The sequence below is a fragment of the Vipera berus genome, assembly GCF_964194415.1.
Source record: "Vipera berus genome assembly, chromosome: 2".
Lineage (NCBI taxonomy): Eukaryota > Metazoa > Chordata > Lepidosauria > Squamata > Viperidae > Vipera > Vipera berus.
In genome coordinates, this window is record NC_138203.1 from 271,724,415 (window position 1) to 271,744,383 (window position 19,969).

The window sequence follows — 19,969 nt, forward strand, 5'->3', positions numbered from 1 at the left end:
TGGTTTTTTTTTTCCCCTCCGAATTATCCAGTCCAATTCACAGCAGCGGGATTTCCCCCATTCAGTTATCAAATCTCCCACCCACATATGTTATTATGCCAGGGCAAATATATAACAGCACTTGCCGCATATTAATTTACATGAAACAAATGTGTGTTAACCTTTTGATTCCAATAGCATTTTAAAAAAAATAATCACCAAAAATGCATTTGTTTAATTTGCATGGGCAGTATTTAGATGTATGCATTCTCTAGGATTTTATATAGTTGTAAACCTGTATAAAGGGACGCGGTGGCTCAGTGGGTTAGGACAATGAGCTTGTCGATCAGAAGGTCGGCAGTTTGGTGGGTCGAATCCCATGTGCCGTGTAGCAGAGTTACTTGTCCCAGCTTCTGCCAACCTAGCAGTTCGAAAGCACGTAAAAATGCAAGTAGAAAAATAGGGACCACTCCGGTGGGAAGGTAACAGCGTTCCGTGCGCCTTTGGTGTCTAGTCATGTCGGCCACATGACCACGGAGATGTCCTTGGACAAGCGCTGGCTCTTCGGCTTTGAAAGAGAGATGAGCACCAGCCCCTAGAGTCGGAAACGACTAGCACGCATGTGCGGGGGAACCTTTACCTTTACCTTTAAACCTGTATAATTTGGAGATGTGAAAAAACAACAGAAAAAGGGGCCTAGTCTTGTTGTCCTGCAGCTTAACAGATAGAAGTTTTGTTTTGGAGTAAGGATAAAAAGAAAATGAAAACCACCGTAGCCCCTTCCCCTTCTTTTTTTTTTTTTTTAGCTAACATTCAAGGCAGACTCTCCCTCTTCCTCTTCTTCGGAGATCCAGTTCCGCAGTGCAGAAAGACGGACTAGCACCTTTTTCTACACACGCAAGTCAAAGTTTTGGAACAAGCAGAGACAGACAGGTCAAGTTACTAATCTGCCCTGTGAAAAACTGACCAAGCTGGTTACGTTGCTTTCAGGCTACCTGTGATAAAAGCAAAGGAACTGGGTTTTTTTTAAATTTTTGCTTTGTTTTGTTTTCCTTCTCTGCAAGTTGACTTTTAGAAAACAAAGGACAACTATTCATATTACATCATGAGATAATCTTTCCAACAGGTTGTTGCCCCCCCCCACCCTCCAGAAATGCAAAAGGCAGCTTGTTCCTCTTGTTCCTCTTTCTTAGATGCATAGCATATATTTTCTTAGATATTGTTAAGTCCAGAACGGTCGAACCTGGGGCTTGACAGATATATAGCATATATTTTCTTAGATGTCTGAAATGGTACCGGGGACTTCTGTTTGAGCAGGGGGTTGGACTAGAAGACCTCCAAAGTCCCTTCCAGCTCTATTCTGATTGATTAATGTGCTTTCCCCCCCCCCTTACTATTTTGAGACTCTGCAGGAAAATAATATTGACTCCTTTGCACATCAGAGAAGAGGAAATTTTGATGGGCTGGGGGTGGGGTTGACTGCACCTGTCAGTCTTCTCTGTTTTCCAAAATTATTCAAATGTGTTCCAAAACCAGGCGGAGAATCTCTGGAGCTCTTAATAATGCTGAAGCTTAACTTTCAGGCAGTCTCTCAATTAAGCAGGCCCTAGGCCATGATGAGGGACGTGGTGGCTCAGTGGGTTAGGACGCTGAGCTTGTCGATCAGAAGGTCGGCAGTTTGGCGGGTCAAATCCCGAGTGCTGCATAAAAGAGTGAGCGCCTGTGACTCGTCCCAGCTTCTGCCAACCTAGCAGTTCGAAAGCACGTAAAAATGCAAGTAGAAAAATAGGGACCACTACAGTGGGAAGGTAACAGCGTTCCGTGCGCCTTTGGCATCTAGTCATGCCGGCCACATGACCACGGAGACATCCTCGGACAAGCGCTGGCACTTCGGCTTTGAAACGGAGATGAGCACCGGCCCCTAGAGTCGGAAATGACTAGCACACGTGTGGGGGAACCTTTACCTTTACCTTTAGGCCATGACGGCTTTATAGGTAACGATCAGCACCTTGAATTGTACCCAGCAGCAAACTGGCAATTAGTGCAGTTCAAGAAACAAGGGTGTTATCTGGGCATATTAACTATACTACCATCACATTCTATGAGATATACTTGAAAATAATGAGGTATGGCTAAGTTTATATGACCCACCTTGAATTTTGTCCTTAACTTCTCTCCTATTATCCTGTTTCCAGGACCAGTTTTCTAGCCAGGAATAAAAATGCAGGCATTCACAAGCTCTGAGCAAGCTCCAGGGGAGAAAATGGAGGAAGGAGAAAGCCATCCTCATGTTCTCCAGGAGGACTGTGTTGGAAAAATTCCATCCAATGTGGATCCCCTGCAGATTAAAGGAGAGCAAGTTGTGGAGCTGGATTCAGAAGTTCCATGGTGTAACATCCAGAAAGGAACTCATTCAAAAGAAAGCCAACCTCAGCTGCCTGGACCTGAAGAGTGGGATGACCATAATTCTTCTATCACATTGTTAGGGGCCATTGCTCGTCCCAACCCAGGGCTTAGAAGAATGGTTGCATCTGAAATCCTACCAGGCTTTAGTAGGGAAGCTCATGCCATCTCTGAAAGCTTGGATTGTCCTCTGAAAGCTGGAGACAAAGCCCTGGAGAAGGACAAGATCAGTTTGGAGCGACTGTGCCAGCGATTCAGGCAGTTTCGCTATGAGGAGGCTGAGGGACCTCAAGAAGCACTTGGACACCTCCAGGATCTTGGCTCTCAGTGGCTGAAGCCTGAAAGTCACACAAAGGAGCAGATTGTAGAGCTGGTAATCCTGGAACAGTTCTTGGCAATTCTGCCATCAGAGATGCAAAACTGAGTTAGGGAAGATAACCCAGAGACCTGTCTCCAAGCGGTGGCTGTAGCAGAAGATTTCTTGCTGTGGAAAGAAGAATCTGAAATACAAGAAGAGCAGGTGAGTAGTTTCCTTTTGATCAACCAGAGCAGGGGTAGGCAACCTCGGCTCTTTTATGACTCATGGATTTCAACTCCCAGAATTCCTGAGTCAGCATAGCCAGCTATGCTGACTCAGGAATTCTGGGAGTTGAAGTCCATGAGTCATAAAAGAGCCGAGGTTGCCTACCCCTGAACCACAGGGTAGTAGTAGAAGATAATATTTTTAGCTCAGGGTTGAACTGTAGTATTCTTGATGCTCTTTGTGCTTGGTCATTTTCTTGCAGACTTTTCATTACCCAACTAGGTGACATATTTAGTGCTAGAAGGGAGTGGGGTTTGCTCTGTTTATGTACAGTGACTTTTCCTGTCAGGATTGTTGGGACAAAAACAAAGTGACCAAAATGCCTCCTTAACAGTAATCAACCCCCAGATAAGCAGGGGTTAACACCAGGATTAATACCAAATCGAAAATCAGAGAAAAATCAAATAGTAAACAACAGCCTAATCAAGGAGCTGTCAAGAAGAAAACAGCATTCCCACCAACCCTGACAGGATTTGTTCCAGTATTATAGATTCTGAAATTGTGCAATGTGTATCTTATGTTCCTGCTCGCTGCATGAAACAGCTAATTCATTCATTCGTTCATTAGAAATTACACCCACTTACAAGAACCATTAAGTTAAAAAGGTAAAGGTTCCCCCGCACATGCGTGCTAGTCGTTTCCAACTCTAGGGGCTGGTGCTCATCTCTGTTTCAAAGCCAAAAAGCCAGCGTTTGTCCGAGGACGTCTCCGTGGTCATGTGGCCGGCATGACTAGACGCCAAAGGCGCACGGAACGCTATTACCTTCCCACCGGAGTGGTCCCTATTTTTCTACTTGCATTTTTACATGCTTTCGAACTGCCAGTTTGGCAGAAGCTGGGACGAGTAACAGGCGCTCACTCTGCTACGCGGCACTCGGGATTTGACCCGCTAAACTGCCGACCTTCTGATCGACAAGCTCAGCATCCTAACCCACTGAGCCACCACATCCCTTTTACCATTAAGTTACTGTTACCTGTTGTGATTCAGGGTCAGCCTGTGGGTTCGGCAGTTGGGTCGGATGACTCAGATGAGGGGGAGGAGGGGGGTGTTGAAGAACTTGCTGATGATGGCTTTGAGGCTCCGCAGAGCCCCCAGCCAGGCCCCTCCTACCTGGTGGAGACCCAGCTGTGTGAGCCTGACAGTGTGGATGAAGATGACCCACAGCTGGCCCTGTTCAAGGACGCCCGACGCAGGAGGCAGTCAAGTAGGAGCAAGCAGAGGAAGGCTGTGGGACTTCTCGGAAGGAGGCAAAGAGAGGCCACGCCCTGAACTCTTTATAAAGGGAATGTTTGGGGGAGGGCTGGTTTGCTGAAAGCAACCGCTCTGATAGTGTTTCAAAGCTCCGGTATCTTGTTTCATGTTTTGTTTGTTTTTGTAATAAATTTGGCAGACGTATTCCAGCCTTTTGCCGTCTGTAAAGGGGTTGCCTTTTCTGCAAGGCCGGTAGCAGGCTGGTACAGAACATTACCTAATTTGTGAATCACATTTATAATTTTCCTTCAAATGAAGTTTATTGACAAAAATGGGCACATGTGCACACGCACACACAGAATCTGGATCTTCACAAACCCCCAGCCATTTCCTGCAAACCAAATCTAATTTAGCATGTTTGACCCACATTGAAAATAGGATGCTTTTTTCAGGGGGGGGACGACTGTTAATTTCAGGCTAAAAAAAACCTTAGCAAAAGGATGTCATCCTCCCACATTTCTTCTTATAAGGTTGAATGTATGTATGTATTATGTAGTATGTATACACATTGGCTATAATATTGTAACACATTGCTAAATCTGAAAGTTTTCCATTAAATATTCTGAAATCTTCATGTCTTGTGGTCTTTTTTTTTTATTTTCAGACCAGTTCCATCAAAATAAAACAGCCTTTGTTGGAAACAGGAAAGGTGGCAGCTGAGCAAAGGGCAGATCATCAGATCCACATGTTAGGTAAGATTTGAATCACAGATCATAGAGTCATAGGGCTGGAAGGGACCGTGGAGGTGTTCTACTCTAATTTCCTGCCCAAGGCAGGAGTCCTTACACCATCCCCAGACAAATAGTTGTCCAGTCTTTTCTAGAAGACCTCCAGCAATATGGAGCACCTACAACTCAGGGAGGCTGTTCCATTGATTAATCGTTCTCACTGTCAGGAAATTCTTCCTTATTTCCAGGTTGGATCTCCCTCTGACTAGCTTCTACCCATTGCTTGGCCAATTTGGAGTTTGCAAAATTTCTAATATACTTCTGAGTTGTTTTCCTAAACCTATGACTTACGTACTTGCATCTAAAGTAGGGACACTTGTATACATGTAAGGGTGGGGCTTGTGCTGTAACATAACAACACTTAGGTGTTTTTTTTTAATGGGAGGAGGATAGGATCATCATATGACCTGTGTTGCTCTCTGTTTTACTGGGGAGAAGCAATGAGATGTTAAATGTCAAAATGCTCTTCACAGACTCATTGCTCTCTGTATTTTTCTTATATAAACAGTTGAAAACAAGCGGAAGCCATTTGTCAAAGGAATTTCTCACCTGATGGGTCTTACTGGGGTTCCATTTGATAAAGCCAAATGGGAACTTTTCTCCTTGCCCCCAATGGGAAAGATGGCAATATGTCATCAAGAGACAGAGAGGAATGAAGGGAGTCCCTTAGAGCAAGGAGAAGCAGAAAAACATACCTGTGAGAAACAGGATGACAAAATCTTCAGTCGAAACAGCTGGGAGAGAATGCCCAGAGAAAATGCTCATGACCTTTCCAAGTGTCAAAAAATGGAAGCTGAAAAAAAGCCATCCCAACCTAACGAGGATGGTGAAAGTTGGGAGTCCATGTTTGAGCAGAAGAAACAAATGAGAATAGACTCGACCATGGATGGTCAGGATGGGTTGTATCAAAAAGTTAATCAAAGTAGTCTGCAGAGGATCCCTGTTGGAGAGAAACCATACAAATGTTCCAAATGTGGGCACGATTCCAGTCAGACCTTGGATCTGAGGGGAGGAAGTCTTCGTATATGTTTGAATTGTGGTAAAAGCTTCCTCTCCAGTTCATCCACAGGAAAGCAAGAGAAAGCATATGGTGAAGAGAATCCATCCAGACATCCAGAACATGAGAAGAGGACCCCACAGCCTCCTGACTTTCAGATGGGAGAGAAACCATACATGTGCGCGGACTGTGGGAAAAACTTCAGCTTTAGGTCAAGTCTTGTCCGCCATCAGAGACTCCATACCGGAGAGAAGCCATACAAATGTTTAGACTGTGGAAAGAATTTCAGCCAGAGTTCAAACCTTCTGAACCACCAGAGAATCCACACAGGGGAGAAACCATACAGCTGTACCAACTGTGGGAAATCTTTCAGCAACAGTTCAAGCCTGACATCCCACGAGAGAACTCACAGAGGGGAGAAACCGTATAAGTGTGCCAGCTGTGGGAAATTTTTTAGTTGCAACTCAGTTCTCCGAATCCATGAGAGGATTCACACAGGGGAAAAGCCATACGTGTGTTTGGAGTGTGGGAAAGGCTTCAGCCGAAGAGAATTCCTGGTTGGCCACCAAAGAACTCACACGGGAGAGAAACCGTACAAATGTGCAGAATGTGGGAAGAGCTTCAGTCAGCGATCCAACCTGATTAATCATCGGAGAAGCCACACAGGAGAGAAGCCCTTTGAGTGCTTGGACTGCGGGAAAAAATTCAGTCACAAAGCATCCCTCTTGAAACACGAGAGAAACCACGGGCGTGGGCCAACCGTGGAAAAGGATTTAGCCAGAGCTGATGCAATAATGCATGTGGTGGGACATAGCATGAATATGGGGTAGATCTCCTCAAGGGTTGCCAACAAACAGAAGCTCCACATAGGAATGACACAAGGTTTTGTAAGAACTGCCTTCCTTTGGAGGTAACCATCTTTTTGGCCTAAAATAAAATAGAAGGAGCAATTCATAAGAGTTGAAGCAGTGAGGAAGAAAATGTTGACGGTAGGTCAAGCTTCCCCTTAGGTTGTCTCTTTTTCCATTAAGACTGTGGCAGACATTTTTTGCATCCCAAATGTCACCTGTCTGGCACAGAAGAAAGGAATCTGCAAGCTTGGAACACTGAGGTTTGCAGGCTTGCCAAAAATTAAAATAAATGGGGCTCTCTCCCTCCCATCCCCCAAAGACCTCCAAGGTCCCTTCCAATTCTCTGTATTCTGTAGAAAAAGGGCTGAGCATGCTCAGTAAGCACTGGGAAGGTGGGCAGGAAGGATAATGCAATGATGTACCCTGAGAAAGGGCACAGCTGACAGAATTGTCACTCGTTCTTGGTGTTCCTAATTTTTACTACACTCACAAACAGTGCCATGGATTCATGGCATGGGTGTCACAGTGTTTCTTAGCTCAGAAGGTTCCTTTCAAACTTGTTGCCGCCACCAGAGAAAGTAATCTGGTGCCATTCGGTATCTGCTGTGGGCTTTCCTCAACCTCTTGCCTTAGAATTCTGGGAATTGCAGTTCAGCTGTGGCCTTCTAGGGAGCAGATCCCAGAATGCATTTGGAAGGAGGGTAGCAGGTGGGGAAACTGTATTGCCACGTTCTGTGGGTATGACAGGTAACCAAATGCCTCTTATGTTCCTCAAATGAACATTAAGTTCTCGACTGCCTGCATGTTTATCGTTCCTCTTGAGAAGAATAGATCTAAGTTAGGTGTGAACAGACTGGCTAAATCCCCCCACGCTTGTCCAGAAGCAAACAAGAAGTTTGTACTGGGATCCATTCCACCAGCACTCAGCTCCTTTGTTGTGCAAGACTGTGGCTGTAGAAAGTACAAGTAAGTCCTCAACTTACGACCACACAAAATTGTAATATTCCAAGTTTTTAGGAATGATTGGATTAATGTAAAAAGTTCACTGAGGATATACAGGTAGTCCTTGATTTACAACAGTTCGTTTAGTGACTGTTTGAAGCTACAACAGCACCGAAGAAAGTGATTTATGACCATTTTTCACACTTACAACCATTGCAGCATCCCCATGGCCACGTGATCAAAGTCCAGATGCTTGGCAACTGACTCATATTTATGACATTTGCAGTGTTCCGGGTCATGTGATCGTCTTTTGCAACCTTCTGACAAGCAAAGTCAGTGAGGAAGCCAGATTCACTTAACTGTCATGTTACTAAAGTAACAACTGCTATGGTTCACTTAGCAATTGTGGCAAGAAAAGTCGTAAAATGGAGCAAAACTCAATAAATGTCTCACTTAGCGACAGAAACGTTGGGTTCAATTGTGGTCATACGTCGAGGACTACCTGTACTGAATCTTTCCTATCCAAGTTGTCATAAGTTGTAATGTTATTCATACCAGCTAATCTTCCTATACAGATAGTCCTCGACTTATGATTACAAGTTGGACTGGAATTTCCATTGCTAAGCCAGGCAGTTGTTAAGTGAGCCCTTCCCAATTTTACCACCATTTTCCCACAGTTGATAAGTGAATCAGTGATAATCACATTATCATTGATCACACTGTAAACTTTGAAAATGCATGCCCGCTTTCTAGCACCCAAATTTTGTGCAGTGGTTTGCTGCAGTGGTAATAAGTGCGAGGACTGACTCTAAGTCACTTTTTCGGTGCTGTTGTCACTTCAAATGGTTGCTAAATCAAATAAATAGCTGTAAGTCAAGAACCACCTGTATGATGGAACCTGCATGATTGGTGCTCAATGCACTAACCTGATATATCAAGTAAATGAAGAAGTTAAAAAAATGTAATTCTAAGAATCCTGAAATATTAAAGTGGGTTTTAAAACAACTTTGGAGCATAATTGGAGCATAATTCTTGTGATTGTTCTACTAGTACAGAAGGTTCAGAATCTAAAGAGTTTGAAGAATCTAAACTTGAATTTAAAGTGAGATTATGTAAGAAATTATATTTGATTAAATTTTAGGCATCAGGGTTGCTAGGATTGGGAATAGAATTAACTGTCAATGCTGCCAAAATCAGATGTTCTTGCTTTGACAACAGATGGAAATGTAGCCATCTTTTCTCTATTGCTTTTAGAGTTGTTGATCCTAGGAGGGGGAATGTGGATGAGAGTCCAGCTTGTCGTAACAATAATAACAGCCGTGGGAACCCAAGGTTATTAGGTCCAGAGCTGATTGAAATTTGGCTGGCAGGAGAGGTGGGGAGGCAGGAGAGATGGGGAGAAAGCCCACGGTTCAAGTTAATTGGGGAATGTGATTTATGACTGTTAATTGGAGGAGGGAATTGCACTTTGCTACTTTGTGCCAGGGGAAGGGAATTCAGGTTTTGGCTACAACTATCTAGTGCTGATACTTTGTTTCTCGAATAAAAGATTCTTTAAGGAAAACAATGCCTCGAAGTTGTTTTGAAGTGTCATCTGTCGGAACCATGACATTAACCTGGCTAAGCAGTGATGCAATATATTGGGGAAAATAATGAAGAGTCGTGATCATTAATTGGGTTTTATCAGTAACGCAATCAGCTGAAAAAATATTTTATTACTAGAAGCCAGTATTGGAATTTTAATTAGGAGCTTGTAGTTAAAAGTATCGTCTGTTTTTTCCTTTTTCAAATAAATTTATTTTTAGTACAATACTGCATTTAATAGGAAATAAAAAACAATAAATCTTGCCTTTGTAATGAGTGTTTGGGGTTTTTTTATCTCTGGATTTCTGCAATGCAAGAGGAAATAGATTGAATTAGATTTACTTAATTAAAAAAAATCTGAAAATCAGTTTGGTGCTGGGTTAGTAACCAGGACACCACAAGTTCTTCTTCTGCCTTAGATATGAAGCCAGCTGGGTGACCTTGGACCAGTTTCTCTCTTTCAGCCCTAGGAAGAAGGTAAGAACAAACCAGTTTTGAAAATGTTGCCAGGAGTCAACGCAAAGAACAAACACACACTCTTGTAGCTTGCCTTTCCAACATTATTGTGTATCTAGATTCCACTACTGTTCTTTAGGTTTCTGGGGAGTTCCTAAGAGAGCTGGAACAATACACCACAGTAATTATCTAGACCAGTGTTTCTCAACCTTGGACACCTTAACGTGTGTGGACTTCAGCTCCCAGAAAGTCCACACATCTTAAAAGTGGCCAAGGTTGAGAAACTTTGCTCCAGTGGAAGGTTAACACCCCATAAAATAACATCTGAGTGTGATTGGTCTATTGGTTAATGCACCAGGCTAAAAAAAAGAGGAGACCATGAGTTTTAGCCACATCTTAGCCATGAAAGCCAACTGGGTGACCTTGGGTCTGTCACTCTTTCTCAGCCCAACTCGCTGCACAGGGTTGTTGTGGTGGGGGAAATGGGGAGAAAGTGCATTGGACATGTTTGCCACCTTGAGTTATTTGTGAAAGTAACATACATACATACATACATACATACATACATACATACATACATACATACATACACTGGCTATCTATACCCGTTGAGTCCCCACTAGAAAACAGCCAGATACTTAAAGCCCATCTCCCAGGGTTGAACTGCCTTCCGTATCAAACAAATCAAACATTCAATCTCCCCTTCATGAAAATGCAAGGTCTATATTCTTGCAGTCCAGTGATCAGCTTGGCTGTGTTTACCTAACATGTTCAACTAGACTTGTCAAAGAACCAACAGCTCTATTTGCTGCACACAAGAAACTTACTTAGCTTTTACCCTGATTCAAATACAGATACTCCTTGGCTTACAAAAATTCATTTAATGGCCGTTTGAAGATACAACAGCACTAGAAAAAAAGGGACTTGTGACCATCTTTCATATAACCACTGTGGCATCCCCAAGGTCACATGAGCAAAACCCAGATGCTTGGCAACTGACTCACATTTATGACACTTGCAGTGTCCCAGGGTCATGTGATCCCCTTTTGCAACCTTTTGAGAGTCAATGGGGAAGCCAGATTCATTTAACAATTGTGTTACCAACTTAACCATCGCAGTGATTCATTTAACTGTGGCAAAAAAAGGTCGTAAAATGGGGCAAAACTCACTTAACAAATGTCTCACTTAGCAACATTAATTTTGGGCTCCATTATGGTCACAAGTCGAGGAACACCTGTACACATGCATGTTGGTTAGCATGCTGTGGAAACACTGCCTTAGCTGTTGCCATCCAGAATAGGACTATGATTTGTATTCTTCAATTTTATCAGCTGTGTTCTACCAATGTTGATTTTAATGTTCTTTAATGCTTTAAGGTTCTTTATACTGTAAGCCACCCAGAGTCGCTGGATACGAGATTGGCGACAAATAAATTTCCTAAATAAATAATAAAAAAAAATAACAGGAGAACTCAGGTAGTGGGTTAATCCGCTAATGAAATGTATTGATGGGGATATAGAGCCGTGGTGGTGCAGTGGTTAGAATGCAATAAAGGTAAAAGTAAAGGTTCCCCCGCACATGCGTGCTAGTTGTTTCCAACTCTAGGGGCCGATGCTCATCTCCGTTTCAAAGCCGAAGAGCCAGCGCTTGTCCAAGGACGTCTCCGTGGTCATGTGGCCGGCATGACTAAGACGCCAAAGGTGCACAGAACGCTGTTACCTTCCCACCGTAGTGGTCCCTATTTTTCTACTTGCATTTTTACGTGCTTTCGAACTGCTAGGTTGGCAGAAGCTGGGACGAGTAACAGGTGCTCACTCTGTTACACGGCACTCGAGATTCAACCCGCCAAACTGCCGACCTTCTGACCGACAAGCTCAGCATCCTAACCCACTGAGCCACTGCGTCCCTTTTTTAATTTCTAGAATTAAACCCGAGGAAATTATTTAATAGATAAAACTGGTCAAACTCTGAAAAACTCCATCACTATATCACAAACGTCTTCCTTTTGTGTTCTGTTTGCAACGCAGCAAGACAAGAGGGTTTGGCCGTATATCTGAGACCGTGGTCACCGACACTGCAGGGTTTGTATACATATCATCCAACACTTTCCCACTACTATTCAAATACAGCTCCATTCTGTTTGAACCCTATCCTCTGCTACTAATGTCAAATAAAAACTTGGCTTATAGAGCAAGCAGCTTATACGGCCTCTCCAACATGGTCTCTCTCATGTACAGGCAGCTTAGAATCCAGACCCAAGCTAGGATGAGGATATTGTGAGAAGCTGGGCCGTGTATGGATTCTCTCGTGCTTGAGAAGGCCTGAGCTTTGTTTGAATTTTTTCCCACACTGGGAACATTTGTAGGGTTTCTGCCCTGTGTGGTTCCTCTTATGTCTTGTAAGGCTAGATTTGTTACTGAAGGTGTTCCCACAGTCTGAGCATCTGTAAGGCTTTTCCCCAGTGTGGATCCTCTCATGTTTCACCAGATTTGAGCTCTGGGAAAAGCGCTTCCCACAGATGGAGCAACTATAGGGGGTCTCTCCTGTATGCGTTCTCCCATGGACTAGAAGACTTGAGCTCTGCTTGAAACTTTTGCCGCAGTCTGAGCATATGTAGGGCCTCAGGCCGGTGTGATTCCTCATGTGCCTGATTAAACTCGAGCTCTGGCTGAAACGTTTCCCACAGTTTAAGCAACAGAACGGCTTTTCTCCGGTGTGTTTCCTCTTGTGTCTCGTTAGGCTGGATTTGTTACTGAAGCTGTTCCCGCATTCTGGGCATTTGTAGGGTTTTTCTCCCGTGTGAGTCCGGTCATGGGTGAGGAGGGCCGACCGTTTCTTGAAGCCTTTCCCGCAATCAGCACATTTGTATCGTTTCTCGGTTGCTTTGGGTCTCTCACGATCCATCAGGCTCGACTGATCACCAAAACCTTTGTCATACATCGGACAGTAATGGGGATCCTCTCCTGTGTAGATCCTTTCGTCCTCATCACCTTCTGGAAGACAGAATTGGGGTATCAGTCTTTATGTAGGCCTGGGGCTAATACAGGTAGTCCTTGACTTACAACCGTTCATTACAACAGCACTAAAAGAAAGTGACGTATAACCTTTTGTCACCCTTATGACTGTTGTAGCATCCCCATGGTCACACGATCGAAGTTCGGATGCTTGGCAATTTTTTGATGGTTGCAGTGCTGCAGGATCTCATGATCACCTTTTGTGACCCTCTGACAAGCAAAGTCAATGAGGAAGCCAGATTCCACTTAACAACCATGTTACTAACTTAACATCTGCAGTGATTCATTTAACAACCGTGGCAAGAAAGGTCATAAAATGAGGCAAAACTCACTTAACTGTCACACTTAGCAAGAGAAATTTGGGGCTCAATTGCAGTTGTAAGCGGAGGACTACCTGTATCAATAAAAGCTGCCCTCCATAAAATGAAACTTTTCTTTTTAACAAAAGTAATTCTAAACTGTGAGTTGTTAAAGGAGGACCTGATGGACGCAAGGAAATCTATCAAGTTCTAAAACTGCCTGTGTCTTTTGCTGATATATTCAACTTTTTAAAAATTGTCAAAATCTTGTGTGACCAAATTTCAAAAGAGTTGAAGAATACAATTCTACATCCCAGAGTACAGTTTGACACCCAAGCTCATCCATCAGCTCAGAATAGCAAAGTGCACAGGTAGTCCTTGATTTATGACCCTAACGAGAGATGTAAGCTTGATAATTGTAAAAATGGGCTGGTCATGTGACGACCTGGTTTTAGGACTTTTGCAGTAGCTATTAAGCAAATCACTATGGTCGTTATGTGAATCTGATATTGTTAAGCAAACCAATAATTCATGATGGGCATGCTTTTGCTGAAAATCAGAGGTGCTTGTTTTGGGCAAAAGCCATAAAATGCAGCCATGTAACCATGGGACTCTGCAAACCATAAACGTGGCCATGTTGCCAAGCGCCCGAGCCATGTGATCAGTGGAAGAGGGACAGCGACCCTCATAACTTCAGATTCAGACCATAAGTAGCCCCCAAGGTAGGATCGTTATAACTTTGAATAGCCACTAAGCAATCAGCCATAAGTTGAGGACTACCTACCTACCTGATTTACCACAATCGTCCATTTTCAACTAGTATCTGAAACCACCCACAGCAAACCTCATTTCCTCTCCTCCCCCTCCCAAATTTGCCTAGCAAATCAGCCACTAGGAAAAATCAGCATGAAATAGAAACCCTGAGGAACAGATCAATCTTTCTGGAAACATGGAGGCCAACAGTGCCCTCAAAGGCTGCCTTGTGTTCACTGTGTCTCCACAGTGCACAGGTGTCAAAACTCGCCACATCACGTGATGTGTCGCGATGTATCGCGACTTTTTTTGCATTGCGGCAATGGGGTGGGTGTGGCTTTGGTATGATGAAACCGGCCCACAGGCGGGCAGTTTGACACTCCTGAAGTAGCGCATGGAGCTGAGGGGAAGCAAGATAGCAGCAGCATTCCTCAGCTAGCACAGCGTATTATTATTCAGCTGCTGCTGCTCCATCTCCTTCTTAAATTATCAAGATTCCTGCGGTCAGCTGCTCCCCAGAAGTGGCTCCCTGGGTTCATTTTCACACAATCTATGTTGACCTCCAGGTGAGGCTGGAGAAATGCCTCTGAAATGTTTCCAAATCAAGTCCTCCTAGAAGTCAGGGAAGAGCCCAATTGATTCACAAATCTTGAGGAGAAAGAGCCCTCACCCAGAACAACGATGCTGCCAGAATCTTCCTCCATAGCAACTCCAAATCCAACATTTGAGGCTAGCCCCAGAAAACCACTCGCTCCTGTCACGGAGGAAGAAAGAAGAGTTCAAAATAATGACTTGTTAAAATTGTTCATTCGGGGAAAATAAGTCCGCGCTGATTTGAGCAGCCACGTATTTTTCCTGCCTACTCTTTTCTCCAAGGCTAACATTGCACAATCTGACTTTTTAGACCATACATTATCAAACAGAGTTCAACCCTCAAATGGGTTTCAAATTTGTAAGAGTTGTAAGTTATCAATTATAAGTTGGCTGTCTGGGGAATTCTGGGAGTTGAAGTCCACACAGCTTAAAATTGCCAAGGTTGAGAAACACTGATCTGGAAGGTTCTCTTGGGCTCTAATATTTCCAGACCTAAGCCAACCACTCCCATCACCCCAAACCAGTAAGGCCATACATTTTAGAGACCTGTTCATCTCTTTAACCCACCCTCCCCCTCCTTTTTAAAAAAAACAGCCACTATCCTTGTTTTTTCTTTGATCTCTCCAAAAAGAAAAGCCATAAGAACTTTCAGGATTGATCTCATATCTAATAAGATTCTCCATCACTTCTTCTGGCTTCTGATTGGCCTATTGGAATCAAACTTTAAACAATAAGTGGGCAGGATAATAATAATAATAATAATAATAATAATAATAATAATAATAATAATAATAATAATAATAATAATAATAATAATAATAATAATAATAATAATGAAGAAGAAGAAGAAGAAGAAGAAGAAGAAGAAGAAGAAGAAGAAGAAGAAGAAGAAGAAGAAGAAGAAGAAGAAGTTGGAAGGGACCTTGGAGGTCATCTAGTCCAACCCCCTGCTAAGGCAGGAAACCCTATACCATTTCAGACAAAATTTAAAATGTATTTCGACTTCAGTGCAATGAAAATCAAATCGAAACTCTTTAAATATGTGGCTTGGTGTATACTGAATCGTCCCGTCTTTTTACCCAAGAGAATTTCACATTGTCTGGACACAACCATCTTTACTCAAAAGCTACTTTTACTCAGATCATGAGGATTTGCACCCAGACACGTTAATTGGTGACATGCAACCCCAGTCAGCAGCTGCACAGTACTAATGCAGATGTGGTTTCAAATAACACCACAACACTATAAAAACAGAGAAGACATAATCTGCAAGGTTTAATTCAACGGCCGGGGGGAGGGGGTGATGAGTAGGCTTAGTGAAGACCCTGCCAGGAAAATCTGGATGCTGACCTCTTCCTTCTCCCTCCCCATCTGCTTTATCTTCTTGAGCAATCCACTCGTCGGGCGTTTCTTCTCTTCCCCGGTCGAATGTGTTTTTCCTCTCTTTTTCAACACCCCAATCACTTTTGGTGAGAAAACAAACTTTTATAAATGGGTTAAGTCCCACCCATCCCACACCCTCTGCATCAGGGCAATCCCTAAAAAGGACGAGCCATCAGGAAGAAGAGAGGTGAATTTTTAAAAGCTGGGAGACATTTCAGAGGACAAAGCACTTTTAAGGGGCAGCTAATCCGGATTAAACCATCCAAAGCACACGGGGATTCAAACCGACCTGGGAAAATCTCTCCTTCTCTTTCTGTGTTTTAAAGGCGGCTTTTCCCTTGCTTTCCGCTTCCTATCATGTGACCGAAGCTCTGCCAGGAGACTGGCAAGACAGACCCGACTAATCAGCTGTTAGAGCGGATGGGTGAATGGAGGATCGGGAGCCTGTGATATCCAAGCCTGCGTTACAACAGTTCATTTAGTGACCGTTTAAAGCAGGGGTCTTCAAACTTGGCCCTTTTATGACTTGTGGACTTCAACTCCCAGAATTCCGAATTCTGGGAGTTGAAGTCCAAAACTCATAAAAGGGCTAAGTTTGAGGACCACTGGTTTAAAGTTACCATAGGGAACAAAGGGAGTTAGGAAACCGTTGCAGAATCCCCGTGGTCACGTGATTAAAATTCAGACACTTGGCAACTGGTTCGTATTTATGACGGTTGCAATAGTCCATGGTCATGTGATCACCTTTTGTGACCTTCTGACAAGCACATTCAATGGGGAAAGCTAGATTCACTTAACAACTTTGTTACCAATTTAACAACTGCAGTGATTCATTTAACAACTGTGACAAGATGTATTTACTCAAAAGCTACTTTTACTCTGATCAAGAGGATCTGTGACAGGAAAGGTCATAAAATGGGGCAAAACTCACTTAAACAAAAATGTCTTGTTTAACAAAAGAAATTTTGGGCTCAATTGTGGTCGTACGTTGATCACCTGTAATTAAGCAGCAGCAATTGATTGCATGTCATCAAGTCATTGTTGACTTTTAGCAACCATATACTGTAGATAGATTTTCTCCAGGAGGATCTGCCCCTAACCTAGTCCTTCAGGTCATCCAAGGGTGCTCCAATTGCTCCTGTAACTGAGTCTGTTTTAATGCTGGTTATCTTCTTCTCTTTCCTTCAATCTTTCCTAGCACTAGAGCAGACATGTCAAACACAAGGCCCAGGGGCCAGATCCGGCCCACGAAGTGGTTTCATGTGGCCCACGAAGCCATCCTGGAAACAGTGAGGGAACGGCCCCCACTGCCTTGACCCTGGCCCAGAGACCCTCCTTTTGCCAGAGACCCTCAGATCTGTCCCACTCCTGCCCAGGCCCCCATAGGCACCCTTGATGCGAAGGATGTAGAGCTGGCCACGCCCACCCAGTAGGCCATACGCACTCTAGCCACGCCCACCCTGGCCATACCCACCTGGCCCCCTGAGGGCAACCGCAATGCTGATGTGGCCCTCAATGAAATTGAGTTTGACACCCCTGCACTAGAGGCTCCTCCAGAGAGCTGGGTCTTTGAATCTGAATTAGGATAATTTGAGGCTGCCCCTTTGTGCCTACGAAAATTCAGCGTTGATTTATTTTCTGATCTATTTATTTGTTTTCTTGGCTGTCTGTGGTATTCTTATGTGGTTTCTCCAACCCAAAGTTCAAAGGGGTCAATGGAATTCTTTATACTTTATTGGCCAAATGTGGTTGGACACACAAGGAATTTGTCTCCAGTGCATAAGCTCTCAGTGTATATACAAACAACAAAGGGATAGGTCGTAGATCATAAGTCATAGTTACAATCATTAATCATGAGATACAAACAAGTGACAAATCATGTGATACCAATAGGAGAAGACAGAAGAAGAAAAGATAAGAAATGGGAAGATAATAGCAATACAGCCTACTACATGTGTAAATATATTTAGGCTTAAGACAGTGCTGTGGGAATTAGGTGTTCAGCAGAGTGATGGCTCAGGGAAAGAACTATCTTTGTGTCTAGTTGTTTTGGCACACAATGCCCTATAGTGGCATCCCAAGGGGAGGAGTTGAAACAGTTTATGTCCAGATGTGAGAGGTCTGTAAATATTTTCTCAGCCGTCTTTCTGGTTTGTACAGTATACAGGTCCTCAATGGAAGGCAGGTTGGTTGCAATTGTTTTTTTCTGCAGTCCTAACTATCTGTTGAAGTCTGTACCTGGCCTGTTTGGTTGCTGTGCCAAACTAGACAGCTGTAGAGGTACAAATGACAATAATCCCTCTGTAGAACTGTTATCAGCAGGTCCTTGGACAATCTGAGCTTTCTGAGTTGATGCAGGAGGAACATGTATAATATTACCTGATTTTGATGGGCAACATGTACCAACTCTGGCCTTGAGCATCTAATAATTCAACACAGTCTTCCTTCAGCCTTCCCAAAGGTTACTATAACTGTAGAGCTTTAGCAGTGAATGTATTGGAGCAGAAGCTGTTTCTGCACACACTCGTCTGAGTTCCTGTATGAACAAACATTTGATTGCGGCCTGAAGCTTTTCCCACAAAGCTTTGAAGTGGTTTCTTGATAGAAGGCTTTCTTCTCTCTCTTATCAAGCCTAAGAAACACTTAAGGTTTCTATCAGGACTTGTTCATCTCAACTGTTTCTTTCAGTGGCTGATGTTCTCCTTGCCGTATAGAGATTACAACAGCATTTGAAGTAGAACCACCAACCTATAAGATAATGGCAGGCAACATGTAAACAGTATAACAGAGTTGGGAGGGACCTTGGAGATCTTCTAGTCCAACCCCCTGCTCAAATACAAAATCCCATACTATTTCAAACAGAGGGTTGTCCAATCTCTTAACTTCCAAAATATAGCTTCCCAGCCCCAAAGCACCCTGACATTGCACCAATGGCATCCAGTGGCGAAGGATATAAATAGACGTATAGGTGCTAAGCCTTTGGGACCCCAAGAAACTAATTTCTGGTGTTTCAAATCCCAACTCAACTTCCAAAAGCCATTCAATTTTTAAGTGAAATTTTTGCCCATTGATCCCATTGCTTCATTGAAAGGCCTCCTACGGCCCATCAGCAGATGGGGAGGGTGGGTTTTATCTCCCAGGCTAAGACAGCTGCCCATGTCTGCTCTTAAGTGATGGTCTTGTGATGGACTAAAGGAATTTCAGTTGCACAGCTGGAAGACCCCAGTGAAGAGTGACCGGAGAAAAGAAGCTCTTCTGGGAGAAGAAAAGATAATCAGAAATAGGGTTCCCTGCCGGAGCAGGAAGCTAAACTAAAAGACCTCCAAGGTCCGTTCCAACTCCTATCCTATCCTATCCTATCCTATCCTATCCTATCCTATCCTATCCTATCCTATCCTATCCTATCCTATCCTACCCTACCCTACCCTACCCTACCCTACCCTATCCTATCATGATATTTCTTACTCTCTTGCCTCCCAACATGTAACTTTATCAACTGAATGTCTGGATGAAAAGCCACCTCTGAATAATTGAAGCATGCCGTAAGAGACCATCTCAGAAAGCGTCACCAAATGGTAAGTTTTCGTGCAACAGAGAGAGAGAGAGCAATGGAATGCTTAGGAGGTATTTGAAGTCTTATTAATTCAACTCCCTCGACCTGTGACCACATTTGAGCTTAAAATTGCTAAGCAACAGAGTTAAGTGAGTTTTGCCCCATTTTTTGACCTCTCTTGCCACAGGTAAGTGAATCGAGGTAGGTAAAATGAGGACCCAGATTGTTGGGGGCAAGAAGCTGACTTTGTAATAATGCCGCTTGGGGGGGGGCACGAAAGCCCTAATAAGCAGGCATATACATAGAATGAAGGCTATTGCTAAGCACATTTGATTTGTGCTTTAGACTGTCAGCCGCCCTGAGTCTTCGGAGAAGGGCGGGATATAAATGGGATTTTAAAAAAAAATCCCTGCAGATGTTAAATTAGTAACACGGTTGTTAAGTGAATCTGCCTTCCCCATTGACTTTGCTTGTCGGAAGGTCACAAAAGGTAATGACATGACCCCAGGACACTGCAACCATCATAAATATGAACCAATTGCCAAGCATCCCTATTTTGCTCACGTGACCATGGGGATGCTGCAACAGTCATCAGTAT

The 19,969-nt window shown here is 43.5% G+C and overlaps 2 protein-coding genes across 2 annotated transcripts; one reads left to right on the forward strand and one right to left on the reverse strand.

Moving 5' to 3' along the window:
• The first annotated feature begins 5,456 nt into the window (after positions 1-5,456).
• LOC308664066 (uncharacterized protein) lies at positions 5,457-9,523 on the forward strand. Its single transcript, XM_081321027.1, has one exon. The coding sequence runs from the start codon at positions 5,498-5,500 to the stop codon at positions 6,770-6,772; it is 1,275 nt and encodes a 424-aa protein (XP_081177153.1). The 5' UTR covers positions 5,457-5,497; the 3' UTR covers positions 6,773-9,523.
• A 1,861-nt stretch (positions 9,524-11,384) lies between these two features.
• Positions 11,385-16,155, reverse strand: LOC308664068 (uncharacterized protein). The gene is made up of 3 exons (XM_081321029.1): positions 16,108-16,155; positions 14,512-14,595; positions 11,385-12,768 (listed from the first exon to the last, which is right to left on the reverse strand). Exons 2-3 carry the CDS (start codon positions 14,543-14,545, stop codon positions 11,975-11,977), a joined length of 828 nt encoding a protein of 275 aa, XP_081177155.1. The 5' UTR covers positions 14,546-14,595; positions 16,108-16,155; the 3' UTR covers positions 11,385-11,974.
• Between the last annotated feature and the right edge of the window lie 3,814 nt (positions 16,156-19,969).